At 40.5% G+C, this 17670-nt stretch overlaps 3 protein-coding genes and 1 non-coding gene across 6 annotated transcripts; all 4 read right to left on the reverse strand.

The window, feature by feature from the left end:
• Positions 1-305: 305 nt before the first annotated feature.
• LOC116263390 (serine/threonine-protein kinase STN8, chloroplastic-like) lies at positions 306-4236 on the reverse strand. Of its 2 annotated transcripts, XR_007574413.1 has the most exons (6): positions 3406-4236; positions 2874-3047; positions 2035-2439; positions 1350-1719; positions 1092-1176; positions 306-666 (listed from the first exon to the last, which is right to left on the reverse strand). XR_007574413.1 is itself a non-coding variant. In XM_031643122.2 (5 exons), the coding sequence occupies exons 1-4, from the start codon at positions 4030-4032 to the stop codon at positions 1369-1371; spliced, it is 1557 nt and encodes a 518-aa protein (XP_031498982.1). In that variant the 5' UTR covers positions 4033-4235; the 3' UTR covers positions 306-666; positions 1350-1368. The 2 variants fall into 2 exon arrangements, 1 of the variants encoding a protein (XP_031498982.1); XM_031643122.2 differs by lacking the exon at positions 1092-1176 and having other exon boundaries at positions 3406-4235.
• Positions 4237-4867: 631 nt separating this feature from the next.
• On the reverse strand, positions 4868-11600 carry LOC116262509 (serine/threonine-protein kinase AtPK2/AtPK19-like). 2 transcript variants are annotated; one of them, XM_031641955.2, is made up of 7 exons: positions 11235-11600; positions 8978-9726; positions 7231-7313; positions 6801-6921; positions 6540-6713; positions 5503-5610; positions 4868-5398 (listed from the first exon to the last, which is right to left on the reverse strand). In XM_031641955.2, exons 2-7 carry the CDS (start codon positions 9602-9604, stop codon positions 5099-5101), a joined length of 1413 nt encoding a protein of 470 aa, XP_031497815.1. In that variant the 5' UTR covers positions 9605-9726; positions 11235-11600; the 3' UTR covers positions 4868-5098. The 2 variants fall into 2 exon arrangements, with proteins under 2 accessions (XP_031497815.1, XP_031497814.1); XM_031641954.2 differs by having other exon boundaries at positions 8978-9888.
• A 1509-nt stretch (positions 11601-13109) lies between these two features.
• On the reverse strand, positions 13110-13183 carry TRNAI-AAU (transfer RNA isoleucine (anticodon AAU)). The gene has a single exon. It is a non-coding gene; the product is annotated as a tRNA-Ile (tRNA).
• Positions 13184-13641: 458 nt separating this feature from the next.
• On the reverse strand, positions 13642-17442 carry LOC116261883 (methylesterase 17-like). The gene is made up of 4 exons (XM_031640805.2): positions 16809-17442; positions 16423-16566; positions 15555-15683; positions 13642-14117 (listed from the first exon to the last, which is right to left on the reverse strand). Exons 1-4 carry the CDS (start codon positions 17082-17084, stop codon positions 13833-13835), a joined length of 834 nt encoding a protein of 277 aa, XP_031496665.1. The 5' UTR covers positions 17085-17442; the 3' UTR covers positions 13642-13832.
• Positions 17443-17670: the final 228 nt, after the last annotated feature.

Raw genomic sequence — 17670 nt, forward strand, 5'->3', positions numbered from 1 at the left:
ATCAGAAAAGTAAAAGATAGTGTAGTTGGAGTACTCTGATAGACTACAGATTTAGTCAAGCAATGGCAGAAAACTCCCTCTTGGTCTTCCAAGACTAGTATTGTCTTGTGAATGAAGCCATGCTAACACAGAACAGTTTCAAGAAGTTCCTGGTCTTCCTTGTTTTCCAGATGATATTTTTACAGGTGTCAACTTTCGACATGGAAACACATCCTCCATGTGAGACACTAGATCCAGCCAACCCATTTGCAGGCGAAAATGATGTATGGTTATTCATCCACTTTTCCAGCTTATGGATTAAGAGTAAAAAATAACTTCAACTTCTATGATACATGTTTAACATGCATTTGCATATCATATATACATCTGCTTTGGAATCTGCCAACTTTAAGAGATAATCATATTTCTAATGTCATCTGCTCGGAAACATGAAGTGGAGTGTTGTTTGACAAAGCCTAACCGTGACTCTGTTACAAGTGGCTAAGCTGCTCAAGCTACAAAATTTTCCAATCTAAATCAATTGTTGGCTTGTCTCTGTTTCTTAGTTTTACTGGTACACTCTTTCCTCATGCATTTGGCTCTGGCTTTTCTTCTTCACGCATTTTCTTAATCCCCAAGAAATGAGATGCAGGGTGCTTGTGCTTCTTAGTTGATAATAACTTCAACCTGCAAACAGTCGAAAGCAAGTCAAATATTATATACTGAGTAAGCATGTACAACACTATAAGTATGGCGTATGCATGTAAGGGTTAGAGAGATAGAGACGCATGCAAAGGCAGAAGGGTATCACAGCTCTCAAAACTCAAAAGGGTACGCTATTATAAGCTTAAACTATACAATGTTGGAAATTATTTACCGTATCCTCAAGGATCTAAATTCACTAATTAGCAGTTGTAATGCATCAAAGAGAATCACCAGCACATATCCTCAATTATCAGTAGGTAGACAGTAAACAAAGAGTAAAGGCCAAGTGCCATGGGCTTCAAGAAAAATGGTGAAGGATATGAAATTTCGTGCAGAACGTTTAAACTGGCAATAACAATACCACAACATTATGACGAGAAAAAGAAGCTGACCATTCATTAAATTACCATTTCTATAACAAAATGGTGCCACATTGTATGAGTTTTGCAGACCAATTTGAGCAGCTTGAATCAAGGATGAAACTCAGATGTGCTTATAAACACACAAATCCAAAAAGGGGCAGTTAGTGTCGCACGACTTAATGTTCTTAATTTTCATAACATTAGTGCATAATTTCCATTTCAAAAGAATGAAATGCAGAAAAAGAAAAATCTATAACATGCACTTTTTGACTCGTAAAATTAGACAAGGAATGAAATTCTCACATTGGTGCATTTAGAAAATTCACTGGCTAGCAATGCTTAGCTTTGAAAAGGCAGCAGCTGCTCGGTCACCACCAAGCAGAAAATAAGGATGTCGGAGAGCGGCAGCAGCAGATAAACGGCCCCGTCTAAAGGACCCTCTTTCTGAAATGAGTTTTGTGACCAAGTCCCAACCTCTCCCGGATTCAAGTTCAAGTATACTCAAGTCCGGCCTCAGTCGAGTGTTTCCCCTCCATTTCTTCAAATCATATCCAGCATTTTTTATTTCGGATTTAAAATTTTTTATACCTGCTGATGACCTCAGCGTAGGAATAGCCATCTGCAGAAGTATCACTCCAGCAGAATACATATCAAACAGATCGGGACTGTTTAGCTGCAAAAACACATAAGGAAATCGAATTCCATCAGCCCACATGCTCCAAAAGGCAGAAATATGTATATAATTAGGTAAATCTGATATAATTATTGTTATGCTGGATTTTTAAGTTTTTTGTACTTAAGCGAGAAGGTTCTCACAAAATCATCTTAGAAAGAGCTCATTTAAAAATCTGAAATGGTTCTTGCATTGTTTGGCCACGGAAGGAACAAAGAAAGAAAAACATCCCACCATGTCGAGAAAGCCCTAGAATGAGTATGTTTCCTTTTCTTATTCTCTCAAGGCCAGTAAAAATAAAGCACAAAGCCACACCTGCCACAGAATTGGAGAAAAAAGAGCTGCAATGGGTGCCGGGGGAGGACTTGGTGTCTCTTCTGGAAGCACAAACAGCTCTGGGGGACAATAGTCTGGATCAAGCAGTCCCCGATCTGGTACATAGTTCTTGCCAATTCGTAAATCAGTTGCAGCCCCAAAATCAATAAGCTTTATCTGCCCTTTTCTGGTGACCACCAAGTTTGCTGGCTTTACATCTCGATGAACAATGCCTGTATCATGAATCTTCCTGAGAGAAGTGATAATTTGACGCATTATCTGTTTGATGATCAATGCATTCCTTTGGGTAGTATCCATTCCCTTTAAAACACGTCCAAACATTATGGATTCCAAGTTCATTGGGAAATTGCGGTCTCTCATGTAGTCAGCCAGAGTCAGATCCCCCTGGTGAATGTTGGCACAATGAAAGTATATACAGTTACAGCAAGCCAGAAGGATAGGAAATTTCCCTTTAGCAACAGAAAATCTATTCATATAATTGCACAATGCAAGGATTCAGACACTACAATCAAAGTAAATTAGGTTCAAGGCCCAATTCACCCAGGAAATGGCTTCAACAATGTGGCCTGATTTGGGATACCTCTTATATTGGGACCATAGATTTTACAATCTTCAGCAACTTGAAGTCTACTAGAGAGTACAGCCTGCATGCTTTAAGTGTTCTATGTGGCAAAAGTCCTGAGCCAAGCATTTATCGACCATTGGCGATAATTTTTAGCGCCGGAAGTACAACATGAACTTGCCAAGAAGCCACATAAGAACATTTTGGAAAATATTTTTACCGTTAACATGAATCGCTAAAGCTTCCAGTTGAGTACCTCAAATTTCCAAACAAGCCATTTGCCACCTTTGGTAAATTGTGAAACTGTTTTATCAGCCACGAAACTCCCGAGGAATTCAGCACAAGTCTCTGGAGCAGCTCTTGAGAGTCTATAGTTGAACCACTCCTCAAAGTCACCACATTCTTTGGCTCCTTCAATTTCAACCTTGACCTGCTTAGCAGAAAATTGTTGGTCTTGCATGCATACATAGGATAAACAGGCATATATCGGTAGTGCAATTTTGTGATGTGACATAGGAGCACAAGGACAGTCCTTCACCTATCAATATCATCAAATGTTCCTTACAGCAATTGTGTGAATACTCGTGTAATGAAGATATGTATGACTGTCATTTTGGTCTCTGAACGACCAGTCATTTTGTTCTCAGAACAACCAACCAGAAGAGACCAAAAGAAACAGTTAAGTAGGGAAATGCAACGTTTTGAAAGAGAGAAGCACAAGTCCTTGACAAAATTGACCCAGCCACAGGAACGTGTAGCCAGATCAGAGAGAAAGAGAGGGTGCAAACCTTCTTAAGAATGACCTTCTGAGAATTCTTAAACCTTTCATCCATTTGTGGGCTTCTGACCCTCCTCCCCGTCCTCCTCACCGCTTCCTCCTCCTGCAACCCAGAATTCTTGGGCACCATTGCCCCATAATAAACCACCCCAAACGTTCCTTCGCCCAACCTGTCCCCTAGCACAAAATCCGTCCTCTTCAGGTTCCTCCTCCCTAAGACACTATCAAGACCTAGTTGCAAGGGAGCCAAAAGATAAGCATCGATTGCACCGATCAACACTCCAGGTCTTGCATTCAAGTAAATCCAACTGAAACCGATAAAAGACAGGACCCAAATCCTCTGCCTCTCTGGCAAATCCTCAATGCTCTGAACAAGAGATAGACCGTATTTAACCAATGGAAGCACAAACCCATATTCTTCCAATCCTGAAGAGCTAAAAGCAGTGGCTAAATTATGCGAGAGATCTCCAAAAATGGCTTTTAGCCTTGTTGGGTTTTTTTGAGCAGGACTCCTGATGATGAAAGAATGGCCTTTGAACAGTAGGCAGGTGGAAGGAGGTTGAGATATGCACGGTGAGAGGAAAGAGGAACTGGGTTTTGGAGAGGACATAGTCGGGAACAGAAAGGAGGAAGCCATAGAAGCAGAAAAAACAGAGAACAAGCTAGTGTATTGTTTGTTGTTAGAAGTTGGGATTTGTGTTTGTAAGCATCTAGGCTGCTGAATCTCGCTAGGGGAAGAGGTGCCCTTTTGGCCACGTCGGATTTTCCGGTTATCAAGAATTTGAGGTCAGCATGATTCCTAAGAAAAGACTGCTTTCCCAACGCCCACAGTCGGTTTTGAGTTCCCGTTACCATCCGCAGGGATTTTATTTACAAAAAGAAGAATGTCAGCCTGATTTCCGTGAGAAATTGTCGTGGAGTTCATAATATATCGAAAAAAATGTGGGCCGCGAACAAGTTTGTTTTTCGTTCAGAAAAGAAAAAGGATAAAGTGTCTCCTTTGATGCGTATCAGACGATGTCCAACAATAGTTTTATCATGCACACATAAGCTTTTCAAAGCTTTTAAAAATCAATATCTCCAAATAGGAGAACATTTTTTGCTCAAGAAATTGTTTTTATACAGAATATTGTCATCGGTAGGAGTGCAGTTTGGCATGAAGACCCATAGCAGCCCAAAAATCGGTATCTTAACGCGTCCGGGCAGCAAAATCTACAAAGCCTTTGGGCTGCCAACGCAGTACTGCGGATCTTCATTTTTAGAATCGAAGGAGAAAATATAGTCATGAAACCATGCACGGACTCCCAACCCAAGGTAACAGATTGAACATATAGAACTAGCATATTGCACGTTGCTCTACCAAGGACCATACTCACACCGTTTGCAAGCTCCATCTCTTTAGTGATTCGGCCTAGCAACCTCACACCAAAAAAAATGTGAACGATAGATTGTTAAATATCGTGATCAGCAGATAATGCAAAATGCTTCACATTTAGCAATTTTACCTTCCATATGGATCATCCTTATGAGTGAGTGCATGCTTCAAAAAAAGCATGCTAGTTCAATTTGCACATCGGGAAGGAATAAAAAGACTACGAAAGCACAGTAGGCAGAAAGTATGGCAGCAGCTCAGTCTGCATAAGCTGAAAAGTAATGGCAATAACAATGTAGCTGGGGACAAATAGCGTTAAAAAAAGGTTTGGCTACATCATGGGGCGAGGCTTAGCAGACAAGAAATTAGGCCTCACATATGTAAAGCCAATAAAATTGCTCTCGCCAGGTCTTGGGCTTGCTGCTGGCGAGTCCAGCAGGGGCATGCTCGTCCACCGTTCATCAAAGTTGGCAACACACTCTTTACCACCAACATTTGGACGGAAACCAGGCTCAGTTTCTCTAGCTTCAAGCTTTCGCCAGTTGATAGACTTGAACCATTTATGGCGCTTGATCTCTTCACTGCCTTCTGGCCCACTACCAAGGCGCCTGCTTGCATCCTTTTGTAAAAGCTGAAACACAAACCACCATCTGGCATGAGTACATTAGCAGTAACAGAGTGAAATGAGCCCAAAGTAGATAAAGAACAGGTCTGATCAAATAGATGTGAACTGACCCCCTTGAGGAAACAATGAGCTTCACTTGACAGAAATGCAGGCAGTTTGATCTTATCCTTGATTATTTTTTGCTGAATCTTACCACGGTTCCCTCCAACAAATGGTGGCTGCAAAAACACGGGCTCATTGGAGTGACCAAAAATCAAAATAAGAGAAATCAAAGCTGCACCACACGTCTTCATCCATTCCCCCCAATTTCCTAGCGAAGCCACCACCATAGTTTCAAGCAATATCTAGGGCAGTTTCATCTTTAGGAAATCCCTTTTGTTGAATGTGGCTTTTCCAAAAAAATAGTTCGATCTGTGAAAATATTTTTAAAATCATTGAAGTTTCTTAATCCAAAAGAAAAATGAGTAAACTACAAATACATAAATTATATAAAAAGAGCTTTTTGCTTATTCAAGACACAGATTTGTGACGTTATTGCGATAATATCATGGTACTATTACAGTAAATAGTTTAGAAGTCCTGCGACATTTTCCCACTTAGGGTTCAGCCTAAAGCAACACATAATGAATATTGTCAAGACTTAAGAAGTATTGTGACTACGATTCACAGCCTCACATATCCCAACAGCTTTGCTTACATTATCATTCAACATAGTTGTTTCCTAAGTGGTCAAAATAGAAAATTGGAGACAGGTTATTCAAGACTATTAACTATAGAAAGAGTAGTTGACGCTAGTTGAGTGGATCCAAGTTGATTGGGTAAACACAAATAACTATTATATATACACCCATATACAGAATGTATAAAGACAAAGATTAGTCAGCTGACCATCAAGTAATAGTATGACCAGCTAGTCGCTGTTTGACAACACAAGGTACTTGACACCCGCATCAGCTGAACAGTCAGACAACTAGTCAGGGTTTTAACTTTTAAATACTTACTACTAGGTCACTGCCTAGCATACATGGCAATCCAGCAACATTTTGGGGCTGAAATTAGCACCCTCCGGTAACAGACCAGGCGTGAGGGATGAACTTGACCAATACTTAGATGAATCTATGCTCGAATTTCATAATAGGAAACTCACCTTTCCTGTCAACATTTCAAATATTAGGATTCCGACACTCCACCAATCTGATGCTTTGTCATGCCCTTTTCCAAGGATAATTTCTGGTGACATATACTCCACAGTACCACAAAGAGAGTTTGATCTAGTATTCTCCTCAAACTGCTTGGCCAGTCCAAAATCTGTCAACATGACCTAAAACAAATTCACTACGTCAGAGCATGCTTGATTATGTAGGAATTGCCTCATTTCCAAATCATTTCATTTGGCTCAGAGTTTTACATGGCCATCGGCATCTAGAAGGATGTTCTCTGGTTTCAGATCCCTATGCATAATGCCATTTGCATGGAGGTGAGATACAGCAGAAACTATCTCAGCTGCATAGATGCGCGCAACATCCTCCCTGTAAATATAAAAAGATGATCAGTTGATCATTTCACTAATTTGAAAAACAGATTAAAATCTCAAGATCTGTGAAGGAGAAGAAAAAAAGTGGGGTCTTAATGGAGATCCTGTCTAGAGACAAATTTGACCATGTAACTTTGATGGCATCTATATTTTCAGATTTAAAACATTCCCTCACAGTTTTCTATTCCAAATTCAAGCCGGAACCTGATAACTAAGTTTTCTTTCATTAACAGGTTTTGCCCTAACATCAGTTTCAAATTGCTACTTGTTACATGTCAAGAATACCACAGACCCACATTTATACCTGAAAAGTCCCTGATGATAGAGCTGAAAGAATAGATGACCGCCATTAATAAAGTCCAGCACAAGATAAAGTCTGTACTTAGTCTGCAGATGGCTAGAAAAATCACAGTGTTACTTCCACCATCACACAGAGGTTATGCTTCAGTCACCAAAAAAAGACAACATGAAAATAGAGAAAGCCCAATTGTTTTAATCATAGTTAATAGGAAACAAATCATAGATGCATGCCAAAGTCTGACTGATATTTCATGTAAATGATCATATACAGCTACTTGGCCATTATTCCAGTGAGACTGAGCCAATACCCTGTTCGTCCTGCCTGTTTCCCCATTGACAAGAGATCGCTCTGACAATCAATGATTTAATATTTCCTAGTTACATCGCCTAAATCTCAGTAGATCCCCTAAGGATAATTGCTGGGTGCGCTTTAATTTCAACCTTTTTGGAGACCTCCTTGGATATCAGATACATCTATCTGATAATACTTGGGAAAGTTTATCACAATTATAGACTTCTTCTCACCCAAAATGTTTTTATAAAAGGCAAGGAAAATGAAAGATTAAAAATCTCCCATCCATCAAATAGGAGAGATTAAAGGGTAAAAATAGTGGTTATGATTTTTACAAAAGGTTAGTTAATGAAAAGATGAAAAAATCTCTTATCCATGCAATAGAAGAGAGGGCCAGGGACAGGGGAAGCTGGAGATCATTATCATGGACCAGTTTTCTTGGTTCTTGTAGTCCTCATTCTTCAGTCTCCTTAAGGCACTGATATGAATTGAGACCATTGTCACAAAAACCGTGTATGGATATTATACGGCAAGGAAATCCTCGGATATAATATAACAAAGTTGTATATCTCAAAAAAATCTCGGCGAATTTTTAAAAAATTTAAAACATTTAATAAAACCAAAAAATTATAAAAATATAAAAATTAATAAAATGTGAAAAAAAGTGAAAAAACGCGTATTACACCCATATTATACCCGTCTTTATTTTTTGGCATTTTTCTAAAAACAAACGCGTTTTATATCTGTATTATACCTGTTTTTTATGCTTTTTCACGTTTTATACGGCTGACTTGTTTTTCAAGTTTTATATGTGTTTTTTTTTTTTTAATAAAATGTGTTTTCTATGACAATGGTTGAGACATTAAAAAAGGAAACCAAACATGGAGACAACGGCAAGGAAAGGATAAAATCAAGTGCACACAATGACTAACAAGCAAACAAGGGCTTACTTGTACCCATAGTTGCAATTTTTTCTGTTTTCAAAAGTTTAAATTAATATCTTTCCCTTCAGAAGCTCAAAACTTTCTTGGCATACATATTCAACAGCTGCACATGGCAGGTTTCAATCTAATATTCATGCATACCACTTCAATAATCTACCAGCATAATTCACATTTCTGTTTCTTCTTCTTTTCTTTTTTCCATATTTTGTGTTCAACATCAGCTTTTCTAGCTGGTTCCAAATGTTTAATGGTTACTGTTTCTATGCATGAATACACTTGTAAGGATAGACGCCACCAGTATTTTCCGACAAACATATATCCTTCTAAAAGTGCAACCAAGTTAAAATCTCAAACTTTTGAATCACTTCAAGATGCATGCATAAATCAATCAACAAACAATATTACATGCACCACGAGGATCTCTTACTTGCAAGAAAACGAGGAGAACTAGGAATAACTACTTTCATGGAACCATAAGATGGGACATAGTGCAAAGAGGTTGTTGTTATTGTTACCTGAAATGAGTAACGAAGCTGGACAATGAATGGGTGCTCAATCTTAGTCAAAATGTCCCTCTCAGCTTTCATGTAATCCGCATGATTTTTCTCGAGTATCTTGTCTTTACGCATGACCTTCATTGCATATATTTCTGAAGTGCCTTTCTTCCTTACTTGAAAAACCTTTGCAAATGCTCCTTGCCCTACCACCTTCATTATCTCAAAATCTTCGAGTCCAATGCCCTGGTTTTCCAAAGATTGAGGGCTATCCACACCTAAATCATCTAGAGGTGCCCCATTTTCTTCCAATGGCTCTGGAACACCACAATCCACAAGTTCCAGTGTGCTCTCTGTCTCAACTAGTGTAAGCTTGCTAAATGGCAAGGATTGACTAACACGAGCGGAAGGCCCAGTGAGCGAATGAGACCGGCTGAGAATAACAGCTGGACCTTCAAACACCAGTTCCTGTGATTCATTCGTAGCAAGAGGACTTGCAGCCTGAACAGGCAGTGGCCCAAATAACTCATCAAAGTCAAACTCCAAATCTGAGTGACCACTAGGAGGATTAACAGACAATGCCAGTTTAGACTGAAAGGTCTTGCACATGGCAATGGATGGAAAACCAGTTAACTGAGACGCAACCATCTCTGAAATCTTCAAATAACCACAACAGTAGAAGACAAGCGAACAACTGTTCACTACTAAGGGTGGTTTGTTCCAAGAGCCTTTAGCGCCCAAACTGAAGCAGAACGACTTCTAACAACAGCCTTCAACAAGGGAAAGTTTATGTAAACAACTGTAGCTCCAAAGAATCTGGGAAAGAGGCAAACAAGAGATCCAGAAAAAGAAACTGTTCTTGTTTCCCAATCTGCAGGAAACTGTTGTTGCACTGTGCTTCTTGAATTCATGAAGTTTATGTTGCGGAAATTCTGGCCCAAAACAGTATAATTGTATAAGTTGAAGAAGAGAAGGTATAATAAAAACACACACAGAAACTACTGACGAATAACCAATTCCTTGTTCCTAATTTTTTTTTTTCACTTCGATCAAGCCGTGTTAATCCAGAAAACTAAAAAATAATGTCTCAATCACAAAATAAGGGGAAAAAAAGGAAAACGAAAAAGATCCCTATGTTTATGACTTTATTCACAGGTCTAGAAAAAGATACTTCCGGGGTCTTCACTTTCCAGGTTCTCAAAAGTATGGCATTTTATTTTCTGGAAAATGCAGCTTTTAGTAGACCTAGAAAATCTGGAAACCAAAAGCCGGTTTTTGATTTCCTTCCTTTTGGATGCATCTATGAAGCTTGGAAGATCCAAAATAGGCTCTGTCTTCGTTTTTCGTGGCACATCATAATCAAACATACAAAGAGCAAACAACCAATCTACAAGATCCATACAAGCATGTTTCCTACATGAATTCAGCTTGTTTTCGACCTGTCTAGCTTAGTTCTGCCTCAGTGATACACAGATTGGTAAAAGTCAAAGTCCAAAACTAGGACAAGATTGGCCTGGATAGGAAGGGACTGAAGTTAATCAAGGAGGCGGAGAAGAAGGATAACTATTGGAGCTTCGCGATGGAGCACTTGTCCGAGGGGATGATTTTAGCAAGAGATGTCGTGGTGGTCGTCTCGTGGGAGTGCACTGGTGGTGATGGTGGTACTGGATGGGTTCGGAGACATTTGCAAGGGTTTGGAGAAGGAGGGCTTGGACCTCCTCGAACGGCCTTTGGCTTGGCGGTCGATGAAGATGGTCCATCCACCCTCCATTCTTCAACCTCAACCAGAGAGAGGGATAAGGAGAGAGGACCAGAGGGAGAAACGGGAAGACACATAACCGACACCGAGGGGGGAAATTGGAGGAAACGAGAGAATGGATAGAGAAATGCGCGCCGTAGGCTTTTGAAAACAAGAAAATTTTTATCATTGCTGAGTGATGACAAAAGGACTACATCACCTAAACGAGACCATCAACCAGGGCCTTGACAGACATCAAGAAGAAAGCACATCAATCGCAATCAAAATAAACGAAGGAAAAACAATCCACCCGCAGAAATCATACAAACCGATCGACAAAATACGGTCACCAGAACAAAAGGGGCAAAAAAGAATCCTCCGGAATTCGGTAATTGGTAATCGAAATGAGAGCAACCGCGTATATCAAATCATAAAGCCGAATTCAAATTCTTGAACATCGTCAAAAGAACAAATCCGCCCAGAGACACGCAACATTTACAAATCAAAGATGATCAAACAGCAGAGAGTTGGAAAACCCACCAGATTTGGATCTCCGTCAGGAAACAACGACAACGAACCATCAACAAGAACGAGAGATCCGCGCAGCGAGCCTCGGGAAGGGATCACCCGCCCCAGAGAGAGTCCACCACCACCACGCAGAACGATTCAGAACCCAAAACGCTGGATGACCAATTCGCAGCACGAATTATCCACCAGAAAGGAATCGGAGAAAGCCACAGGAACACCCACACCAATCCCCAACGCCCCCCAATCCCAACCCCGGTTCCCTCTTTAGGATCTGAAACGGGATACACCGAGAGGGAAGGAGGGAGGGGCGGGAGGAAGAAGAGGAAGGTGGTGGTGGGTGGCGTACCTCAGCAGACAACCGAACCAAGAGGATCACGCTTCTTCGCGGCTCTATAACGCCTTCTCGGCAGCCCGCCATCTCCAACTCCTTTTTTTTTTTTTTTTTTTTGCAACAATTTCTCAAACGCTACCACCGAACTTATACTATTAGAAATCATCCGCCCAATTTTGCGTAATTAGGAAGTTTGTTTCTTGCTGCCTCAAAAAGCGTTATTTGCGCCTTAGTTGCATTTTATGCCCTTTCAGTTTCATCCACATCGCGCAGCTTAACGTGTCTTTAGTGGAACCATTTCACCGTCACAAGTGAGTGAGTATAATAAATGACTTACTCGGACAGAAGGAGGTGGGTTTTTAAATAAATTGAAGAATAGACCACAATACTTTAATTAGAGAAAAATTTTGATGGAAAATTGTAATTAGTCAAAATAGTGTTGCAGGCCTTTGACCTTCCCCGTAGAATTAAAAGTTAAACGTAGTCAACGACTTTCAAGTAAAACCCCCATGATTTAGCCTTTTTACTCTTTTACTACTTTTTACTAATACTTCCATCAAAAAATTATTGCTAAACACAAAACACTAAATTCATGTTAGTTACAGTTTATGTGCGGTGATGGTTGATGGTAACTTTAGCAATGTTTTAGTGCAATGTTAGATAGTTAAAATTTAAATTCTTTTGTTAAAAAAAGTCACTAAATTTAAGTTACTTTTATGTGCGGCAACGGTTTACATTAACACGGACTTTTAAATTTTAACCATTAAATCATCATAAATGTTTCAATCAGGAGGCCAACTTTTACGGTTAGATGTTTTCTTTTTTTATATTTTGTGACGTTAAAAACAATAATAAATGATGCATTTTGTTGTTATAGTTGATTGGCCATAGTTTTTAGCCATGCAATACACTATTGGCGATGGTTTTTATCATTGTAAAAAATTTTCAAAAAAAAAAATCTGGCCATAGAAGAAGTAGGGATGTTCAACAAGTGGAGCCAATTAAGACTCGACTTAAACTCATTCCGTTGAACTCAACACTTGAGTTACAGAGTTGAGCTCATGAACTCGACTTGATTAGACTCGTTTAACACTACTACTTATTTTTATAATCTCAAAGTCTTAAATGGCTTAAATAAAAATGTAGAAACTTTAAGCATAAGATATATGGGGAGGGACACGCAGACAAAACGTAGCAAAGTTGGATTCGCATCGGATAATGGGCGTCCTTTTAATGTAATACGGCCGATTAACCTTTTGCATACACTTTTCCAATTTCAGCTTTCGAAATTGAATATTAATTTCATTATCAAATGTTGGATCAAATCCAAAGGTAAGGTTGGTTTCCGGGTTATTATTTGTCGCCGGTTGAAGAATTGGATTTGGATATGGTACGATTTGGTATAATTGCATAAAGCAGTGGGGGGTAAAGTTATCATGGTGGCTAAGAAGAAGAAAATAAAAGCCAAGAAGAAGAATAAGAAATAAAAGTGGAGTGGAAAGAAAAGGAGGGAGAAAGAAACAAGGAAAAGGCAGACAAGAAAGAAAAAGGTACACTGGCCCATGCAGGTCTCGAACCTGCGACCTTCGCGTTATTAGCACGACGCTCTAACCAACTGAGCTAATAGGCCGGCTGTTGGTTGCCATCTACTAAACAGCAAGAAAATATAATGATTCCAGCTTCCCTTAACCCCCCGCCTCGTCCCTTCCGACCATAATCTGCTGGAGTGAGTGGTAGATTACTATAAAAGTTACAGTGGTCCACATTTGGGTTGGATATCTAAAAATAGATGTATTATAGATGGTTGGGTTCATGGTTCAAGTAGTTTACTTAATAATAATAAAATTTGAGAAGGATGGGAGCCGTTAATTGTTGAAAGGCCTGCACCAATCTGTATACAAATTGTCCGGATCTGATTATATCAGAACCATCTGCCTATGCCATCTGATACAGAAGCATAATCTTTTGGATCTCCAAAACTCAAATGTTAAAGTAATGATTTTGTGGAACTATGCAATTTGGAATCCTAAATAAAGGGTAGAGAATGGATATACCAACTTCCATTAAGTAGAGATGGATACATGAGGATCAACACAAGAAAATAACAATACATAAAATTCCCAAATCTCCAATAAACAATGTTTTTAACCAAAAAAAATGATACTAATACATAATCATAGAGTTTCGCGTTTGATTCCATTCCATATCTTATTAATCAAATCAATGAAAGTTCTCCTCATTTTTGGTGATCCTCACTGTTCTCGTCGCCCCAGTAAACTTTAGTGACAGTAGTCGGAGCTAGCGGCTTTGAGTAGCAAGCTAACCAAATGATTGGGTGCAGAGAAGAAAGGGCTATGGTCGGTCTCCAGAGTCATGACTTCGCATGGCGGCCATCTCTTGATCATGTTTTCTTGCTGCTCCGGCGTCAAAACTCTGTCCTTCGTCGTCTTCACATAGACTCGGCTGACTGCATCCACGTCGACGCCCTCGCCATTGTCAAACCTTGCAGACTGGAGTGCCCGCACCGGCACCGGCTTTAGAAGCATAGAGGCCAGGACTGCATCCTAAGGAACACCAAGCAAAAAACTAACTCCATCACCTAATCAGTAAAACAATGTTCTTTCTTCTCATTTGGCGTATAGGAACAGAGTCGTATTGTTTCGTAAATCTGCCTCAAAATTGGAACAGATTCACGTAACATTTGTTCACTTGTTTCATGTATCTTTCTTGATTTTAATTCTTAATGACAAATGCCCACAAAATTAAAGAATCCTCTATAGCTAAGAAGCTATACCAAATAAAGGGCACCTTCACTTTTGTTCACTTTTTGCTTAACATGATAGTTTCTTGGGCCCAGATCAACTATTCAAAAGAGAAAGACAGGCATCACACATTATTAATGAAGATGACTAAGATGACATGGAAGATGCTGGTGGTGATGATGAATGAATCAGTGTCTAATATTTCCTCTTTTAAAGGCCTAGCCTTTTGTTGTGTGGCTATAATGATGGTACCCATAAAAAGTTAAGTTTGGCATCTCAATGAGATTATGAGGCAGAAAAAATGATCAGTGTGATGATGATGATGGGGAAAAGTTGGGTAAGTCCATTTCATATTTTCATTCTTCTTTTTCCTTTCTAACAGCAAACATTTTACAGGGAAGAAGAGAAAGGAACACTGGATGCAGAAGCAAAGTGCGGAATCCGTTTCATGCTGCTGTAAAGTGAAGGAGAAGGCCGGCTTTATTAGAACCGTAGCAAAGATTGATGAGTCGTTTCAAAGCATCTTTTGGTGTTTTTTTTTTTTTTTTTTTTTTCTCGTCTCCCCTTTTACTATGGAGCTTGTTGAAGGTTGTTTTTCAAGTAATTTTCTAGTAAGAAGCATCACATGCCTCTCTGTGAAAAGAGGAAAAGCAAAAGGGTGGGGATGATACGAGAGGAGGCAGTACAACTACAAACAGGCTCAGCCCACGTGATTAAGCCCTGAGTTGGAAGTCCAAAAGTTCACGTAAAGTTGCTGCCGATATTATGAAAATATCGTGTTTTTATCGCGATATTTTGTAAAACTTCTTTCACACTCTGCCACACTGCAGAGTCTGAAAAATATCATTTGCTTGTCATGTTGTTGATACGCTGCTAAACAATTTTCGTTGCATGACCTTATATACCAATTTGCATACATTTTTCTACGATACTGGTGTGTGCCCACCATTAATTTTAGGAAGGAAGAAAGAAACGAAACCTTTCAAAGGCCGACCAGATGAAAAGAAAATAATTCAAACAATTGGTTAGAAACTAATGAAACAGTGCTCAAAATGATATGATATAAGCGAAGAGAAATTGGAATTGGTAGGTAAGGAATCATATCTTGATTGATGATCTTTTGAAGTCGAGAGAAAAAAACAAGGAAGAAAATAAGATTAGATGTTTTAATCATATGAACAACTGTTTCTCATTATTCATCTCTAAACCATTCATGCGCCAATTGCTGAGATTGCTCACCTCTTCTGGGCTTTCATTGTAGAAGAGTTGCCTTTGGAATTCGGGTTTAAAGCGGACGCTTGTGGGAGCATTTTCTGGACCTTCACCAAACACCAGCTCTACTACTTCTTGATCCAGATCCGGCGCACCCTGTCATGGTTTTCATATACAAGAAATAAAAGGAGTTAGAAGCCAAGAGAGAGAGAGAGAGAGAGTTCGGAGCTCATTTTAATTCATTTGAGCTGGACAAGATCTGGATCCAACAAGAGGTCGGATCTAGATCCGATGAAGCTCTTATTCCTTGAGAAAATCCAAGGAGAAGATCTGGTTTAGCCAAGGGGGTAAAAGAGAGAGGTAAATTTTTCTCTATCTCTCTTTCATTTTTTTCTTTTTATTGGTACATTTTGAGGGGAAATTTTTCAAGGGGAGACAATCACAATCACTTTCTGTTTGTGTTTCTATTTATTTGTTAGTCTGAAAAGTGGAGCGAAAAGTCAGACCTTTATGGGGACAAAAAATCTTGTGCCCTCTTTCAGAAGACAGAAAGTGAATATTTACCCAGATAATTGTTCACTGCGTTTGATTGTTTTCCAGAATTCCACCTCGAAACCGCAAATCAAACACCACCTAAGGCTAAAAGACAAGAAATGCATCTTATTTTGTCATATGGTGGGAAAAACTTTTCCACTTTTTTTTTTTCCTTTTCTAGGCACGAAGTTGCATCGAAATCAAAAGTTAAAATTATATCATGCAAAAAAAAAATAAAAACGAAGGAGGTCGGAGGATCGAATCGCAAGAGTCAAGGGACGGGTCGGAGAGACCGTTTCGTATGGCAGGGGACCCACGGGTGTGGAGGGGGAGGTGGGGGAAAAGGAAGAGGGGGACCCACGTCTTGAGTGTCCTGTGGGGTCCAGAACCCGGATCTGAGCATGGTGGCGCACACGAACACGGCGAGGGTGACCTTGGCTGAGCCCAGTGCGTGGATGGCGTGGGTGAGGCTGAGCCCTCCGGCGCTGTGGCCGACCAGCACCACCTGCCCACCCAAATACAAATGAAGGATCAGACGGCAGATTTCTGCTTCTTTCATCTCAAGAAGAAGAAGAGCAAAGCGGCAGCAGAGGAGGAAGATCAAGATGCAACTGAGCATCCACCCCCTGAACTCGGCTACCACCGTTCGTAATCATGATCAGCAGCAGCAGCAGAAGCAGAAGCATGGTATAGATTTATATGAGGGGGAGATTGAGAGAGACATGGAGAAGAGACGAGAATTATGACCTTTTGGTCGGCGGGGAGGTTGGAGAGGAGGTGGGTAATGAGGGGCTGGTCGTAGGCGTCGAAGGAGGAGAGGGCGTTGGCGTCTGAAGGGTCGATGCCGGCGGAAGAGAGGTCGACGCAAGTGACGGAGTGGCCGGCCGCCTGGAGGAGGGTCCTCACCTTGTACCAGCACCAGGCCCCATGCCCCACCCCGTGCACCAACACGAAGTGATGCTTCCCCCGCCGGCCGACGTCCTCCTCCTCCTGATGCTTCTGCTCATCACCTACATCCACCATTTGTGTTGAACACCACCTTTCCCAAATTCTCTACTCTAGATGGTTCCCTGTTCCTTCACAGACAGACGATGAGAGAGAGAGTGGCTCCAAATGATAGGACAGATGGTGCCTCTGTCTCTGTACTTATAGTTGGCGAAAAACAGAGAGGAAGGGAGAGAGAGACAGAGAGGATGACGAAGGTGGTGCGTAATGGAGGTTGCTGTTCACGCTCCCCTTGCATTTATCCGCACACCTCTCCTTCTTACGGTTCTGTCATCTGTGACTGTGAGGAAAGCAAGTGCATTAAGAAACTCTCTCCCTCCCTTCTCCTCTCTAGGAAAATTGACTTTGACGGAGACTGGGTGCATCTTTTACATTACACACCACCAACAGAGCGGGGGCCATATGCAGAGCGGGGGCCATATGAAGGGGGGGGGAAGAAGACCCTTTCATCTTTGTCGCCTTTCCTGATTAGAACGTTCTCTACTCTCAGATGCTGAGTCGCAGGCGTCAGGCGGTCTGCCCACCCACCGATGCGTCATTATTCGACGCCATTTCTCTTTGTCCGATTTCAGACTGACCATTGATGACAACATCTCTGAAGCAT

The sequence above is a fragment of the Nymphaea colorata genome, chromosome 10 (assembly GCF_008831285.2).
Source record: "Nymphaea colorata isolate Beijing-Zhang1983 chromosome 10, ASM883128v2, whole genome shotgun sequence".
In the NCBI taxonomy this organism is placed as follows: Eukaryota; Viridiplantae; Streptophyta; class Magnoliopsida; order Nymphaeales; family Nymphaeaceae; genus Nymphaea; species Nymphaea colorata.